Genomic DNA, 4,595 nt, shown 5'->3' on the forward strand with positions numbered 1-4,595 from the left:
CTCAAACTCCTGACCTCAGGTGATGCACCTGCCTCGGCCTCCCAAAGTGCTGGGATTACAGGTGTGAGCCACTGCACCCGGCACAATAGGATTATTCTAAATAGACATACAGCATTAGCAGGCAACTGAAGATAAAGTACAATGACAATGTTTCGGTAGACAGGTTATTTTATAAACTTGAAAAACCTACTTGAGGCAGGATATAAAGACTCCTTAAATTCACGTTGAGTGAACTGGGAAGTGAGCATAATTCTCTTCATGGGAAGGTAGCTCATAAAGATGTCTGAGTGTAAAGACAGTTTTCCGTTGAATTTGCAAGGGGCTACTGGAGATCCCCCAAGCTGGAGAATGTAGTGGCCGAGATCATACATGGGGACGTTGAATCTTTGGTTAAGGGAATAAGTTTGGGATACTAAACTGGGAGGAAGGAAGGTGGGAGGGGGTCATAATTTCTACTCCCAATAGTCTTGTTTTGGGAAGGTTCAAGGTGAGACTATAGGTGATTGCAGAACCCATCGACGTCTGCCCTTTAAGAGTTTCCCTCACTAGTCATGCCGAGGTGGAGGAGTTCCAGCAAGTACTTCTGTTAAAGATACTTGTTTCGTGAAAAGTATACAATGTGGAGTTATCATTTCTATCTGTGTGATTCGTTTCTTAGGTTTGTGCAGTTCATTTGCTCCCCTTTCCCCAGCAGGATGTAGGCAAAGCTCTTCCTGCCCTCTTCGTTCTCCTGGGTTTCTTTTGCCTCGGAAACCACCTCCCGGGGCGGAGCTCCGCCCACGGCCCGTCGGCCGAGCCTAGCCCCGCCCGCCAGCCCGTCTCCCGCACGGAGTCCCGCCCACAGCTCGTCCCCGGGGCAGAACCCCGCCCACAGCCCGTCCCCGGCGCAGAACCCCGCCCACGAGCCCGTCTCCCGCACGGAACCCCGCCTACAGCCCGTCTCCCGCGCGGAGCCCCGCCCCGCAGGCTGCCGGGGGCCCACCTCCGCCCCGGCTAGGCCGCCGGGCCTTGGGCGCAGAGCCGCCATGGCTGGGGGCCGAGGGGCCCCCGGACGTGGCCGGGACGAGCCTCCGGAGAGCTACCCGCAACGACAGGACCACGAGCTACAGGCCCTGGAGGCCATCTACGGCGAGGACTTCCAGGACCTGCGGCCGGACGCTTACGGACCGGTAGGAACGTGGCTTGTCAGGCCCGGGCTGGCGTGCCCTGTTCTCCCCGGGCCCTGGCCCAAGGCCTAGACGCTTCCAGGTTGGGCCGCCTCTTTAGGATCCTGCAGTCTTTTCATCCCTCAATTGCAATCTGTTCATCCCTCAGGTTCCACTCATTCTCACTTTTAGTCCTTGCACCTGCAGCTGGTCTCCAGAAACCCACCTAGGCCGAATTCTCCTACAGCCCTTTCCCCATGATTTCCCCAGAGGAATGGATTCCTCTCTCTTAGCTGGCACTTCTTGCCTACATCCCATAACATATCTGCCTCCTTCCAACCTTGTCCTTTTTCCCTCCTGAAAGCCCTCGCGGATGATACAACAGCACATTCATACGCACCCGTTGCTACTTTGTTCTGAAAACGCTTTTTGGGTGCTCACACAGGCCTTATGCCCTCAATCAGAATTCTCAAGTCTCATCCGTGGATTCAAATCTGTATGCCACATAATTCCCGCTTTACTTCCAGGTATCTTCACTGTGTTTTCTGGTATGCAGGAACTTTCCATACCTCTGCACCGTCCTCTAAGGCATTTAGCTAAGAATATAGAACACATTCATCTTAGCTGCAGTGGAGAGAGGGCTCTAGACTGAGCCTAGAGCAGGAGTGTCCAATCTTTTCGTTTCCCTGGGCCACACACAAAATACACTAACACTAACGGTAGCTGATGACCTAAAAAAAAAAAATCGCCAAAAACTTCAATGTTTTAAGAAAAAAAAATTTTTTTTTTTTTTTTGAGACGGAGTTTCACTCATGTTACCCAGGCTGGAGTGCAATGGTGCAATCTCGGCTCACCGCAACCTCCGCCTCCTGGGTTCAGGCAATTCTCCTGCCTCAGCCTCCTGAGTAGCTGGGATTACAGGCACTCACCACCATGCCCAGCTAATTTTTTGTATTTTTAATAGAGACGGGGTTTCACCATGTTGACCAGGATGGTCTCGATCTCTTGACCTCGTGATCCACCCGCCTCGGCCTCCCAAAGTGTTGAGAATACAGGCTTGAGCCACTGCGCCCGGCCCTAAGAAAAATGTTTTAAAATTCACGAATGTGTGTTGGGCCGCATTCAAAGCCATCCTGGGCTTCGTGCGGCCCATGTGCCTCGGGCTGGACAAGCTTACTCTAGACCTTTTAAAATGGCATTTTTATTGAACAAATTTCCACCATACGAGCAGCGAAAAAATAAAAATAATAAAATGGCATTTTGTTAAAATATTTTTTCTTTTTGTCTGGAAATTAAGGCAAATGATAAACTATTATATTGACAGTTTTTTCCCCATCCTTGAAGAGTTGATCTACCATATCTGATTATTATGATATTATCATTTAAAACATACTTCTAACTTCATCAGTTTTTTTTTTTTTCTGAGACAGGGTCTTGCTTTGTCACCCAGGCTGGAATACAGGGGCAGGATCACTGCTCACTGCAGTCTATTCTCAAGCAATCCTTCTGCCTCAGCCTGCCAAGTAGCTGGGACTATAGGCACATGCCACTACACCTGGTTAATTTTTAAAATTTTTTGTAGAGACAGAGTCTTGCTCTGCATGCTGGTATTGAGTTGCTGAGCTCATGCTCTCTCTCACACTGGCCTCCGAAAGTCCTGGGATTACAGGAATCAGCCACCACACCTGGTCTCTTCATCAGCTTTTAACTCTGGCATTTCACAACATCTGCTTTATCTACACATCCAGGATTTCCTTAAGAAATCCATCTTCTGGAGCTCTCAGGGCAAAATATTCTCCCTCGAACTCAGGGTGCTTCTTCCTTCCTTCATTAAATACTTGCTTTAGGTGTTAGGAATACAGCTGTGGGCAAAATAGACAAATCCTTGCCCTTAGGGAGCTTACTTTTCTAATGCTTAATTGGAAGTTATTTTTAACCTGAAAAAAAAAAAACATAAATATTCCCCTTTACATGACAGACAAGTTGGTGATTGGGCAGCTTCTCTGTTCCCAAATCCTGAGAATCAGGAAGTAGGCCCAGCAAGCAGCCAAGATAGGTATCTCAAAGTGTACACCGGACACAACACAAAGCCTCTCAGGCTTCATTCTGAACCAGTTTGTTTACTTTATGCAAGCTTAGTTATCTGTTCCTAAAGCTGCAGAAAAACAGAAGAGAAAAAGCAACTTCTTTTAGGTAGGGATACTGATAACGCCAAGAATTTATAGCTGGTGGCTTTCATAACAAAATAGAAGACTAGACAAACCAAAGCAAATACTATAGAAGGCAGGCATAAGAATTTAAATAGCTGTCAGTGGCCTATATTACAGAGGGCAAATGGCCTTAACACATTCGTAGGCTGGGCAGGCAAATGATTGATGGTCTCAAGCTTGAATCAGAGTTTAGTCATTCAACAAGCACTTATTATCACCTGCTATTTGCCAGGGAAAAGTGATGCAGGTCCAAAATCCTTTATTCAAAACTCTTTATTGAGAGGGAGTTTCTCTCTGTCACCCAGGCTGGGGTGCAGTGGCACAGTCTCAGCTCACTGCAACCTCCGCCTCCCAGGTTGAAGCCTCACCCTGCTGAGTAGCTGGGATTACAGGTGCCCACCACCACACCTGGCTAATTTTTTGTATTTTTAGTAGAGATGGAGTTTCACCATGTTGGCTAGGCTGGTCTCAAATTCCTGACCTCCGTTGATCCTCCCAAAGTGCTGGGATTACCGGTGTGAGCCACTGTGCCTGGCCCTTTATCCAGCTCTTGAGACTTGATGGGCTTCAGAATTCAGAAGTGCTCCTGTTCACATTTATGTGTGCTCATTCTACACGTTACCTAATACCTTTCTCAGTGTCTGGGGCAGCATCAAAAATCAAACACAATGAAACATAGAAATTTTCAAATTTCACACTGAGCAGATAAACACTATTACTAACCTCATGTCACTTCAGGCTAAATTTGCTGCCAGTAAATTCAAGTTAGATTTTTTTTTCAACTTCTAGTGGGGATGTGTTATCATATAAATTTCAGTTTAGTAGCATATGTATGTCATTTATAAATAACATTTTGAGGTGCATGCTAAAAACTTGCATATGTAAAATGTTTGGACACTGCTAGTTTAAAATATCTATTATTTATAGATAGTTACAAATTACTGACTTATTGTGGCTAACTTTTCACAACAGCAAAGGTCTGCTCATTTATAATTTGATAGCTTTTAGAAACACCCCTCCAAAAAAGTTGCTTCAGCCGGGCGCGGTGGCTCAAGCCTGTAATCCCAGCACTTTGGGAGGCCGAGGCGGGTGGATCACGAGGTCAAGAGATCGAGACCATCCTGGTCAACACGGCGAAACCCCGTCTCTACTAAAAATACAAAAAATTAGCTGGGCATGGTGGCGCGTGCCTGTAATCCCAGCTACTCAGGAGGCTGAGGCAGGAGAATTGCCTGAACCC

The 4,595-nt window shown here is 47.1% G+C and overlaps 1 protein-coding gene across 3 annotated transcripts in view; it reads left to right on the top strand.

The window, feature by feature from the left end:
• The first annotated feature begins 951 nt into the window (after positions 1-951).
• EIF2AK4 (eukaryotic translation initiation factor 2 alpha kinase 4) overlaps positions 952-4,595 on the top strand; it is a 114,281-nt gene continuing 110,637 nt past the window's right edge. The window contains exon 1 of one of the 3 annotated variants that reach the window (XM_017530920.2): positions 952-1,169. In XM_017530920.2, the coding sequence (XP_017386409.1) occupies positions 1,026-1,169 (144 nt within the window). In that variant the 5' untranslated portion in view covers positions 952-1,025. The remainder of the gene's footprint in view (positions 1,170-4,595) is intronic. The other 2 variants (XM_037739409.1, XM_017530922.2) reach the window with 2 other exon arrangements.

The sequence above is a fragment of the Cebus imitator genome, unplaced genomic scaffold, assembly GCF_001604975.1.
Source record: "Cebus imitator isolate Cc_AM_T3 unplaced genomic scaffold, Cebus_imitator-1.0 Scaffold70, whole genome shotgun sequence".
NCBI lineage: Eukaryota > Metazoa > Chordata > Mammalia > Primates > Cebidae > Cebus > Cebus imitator.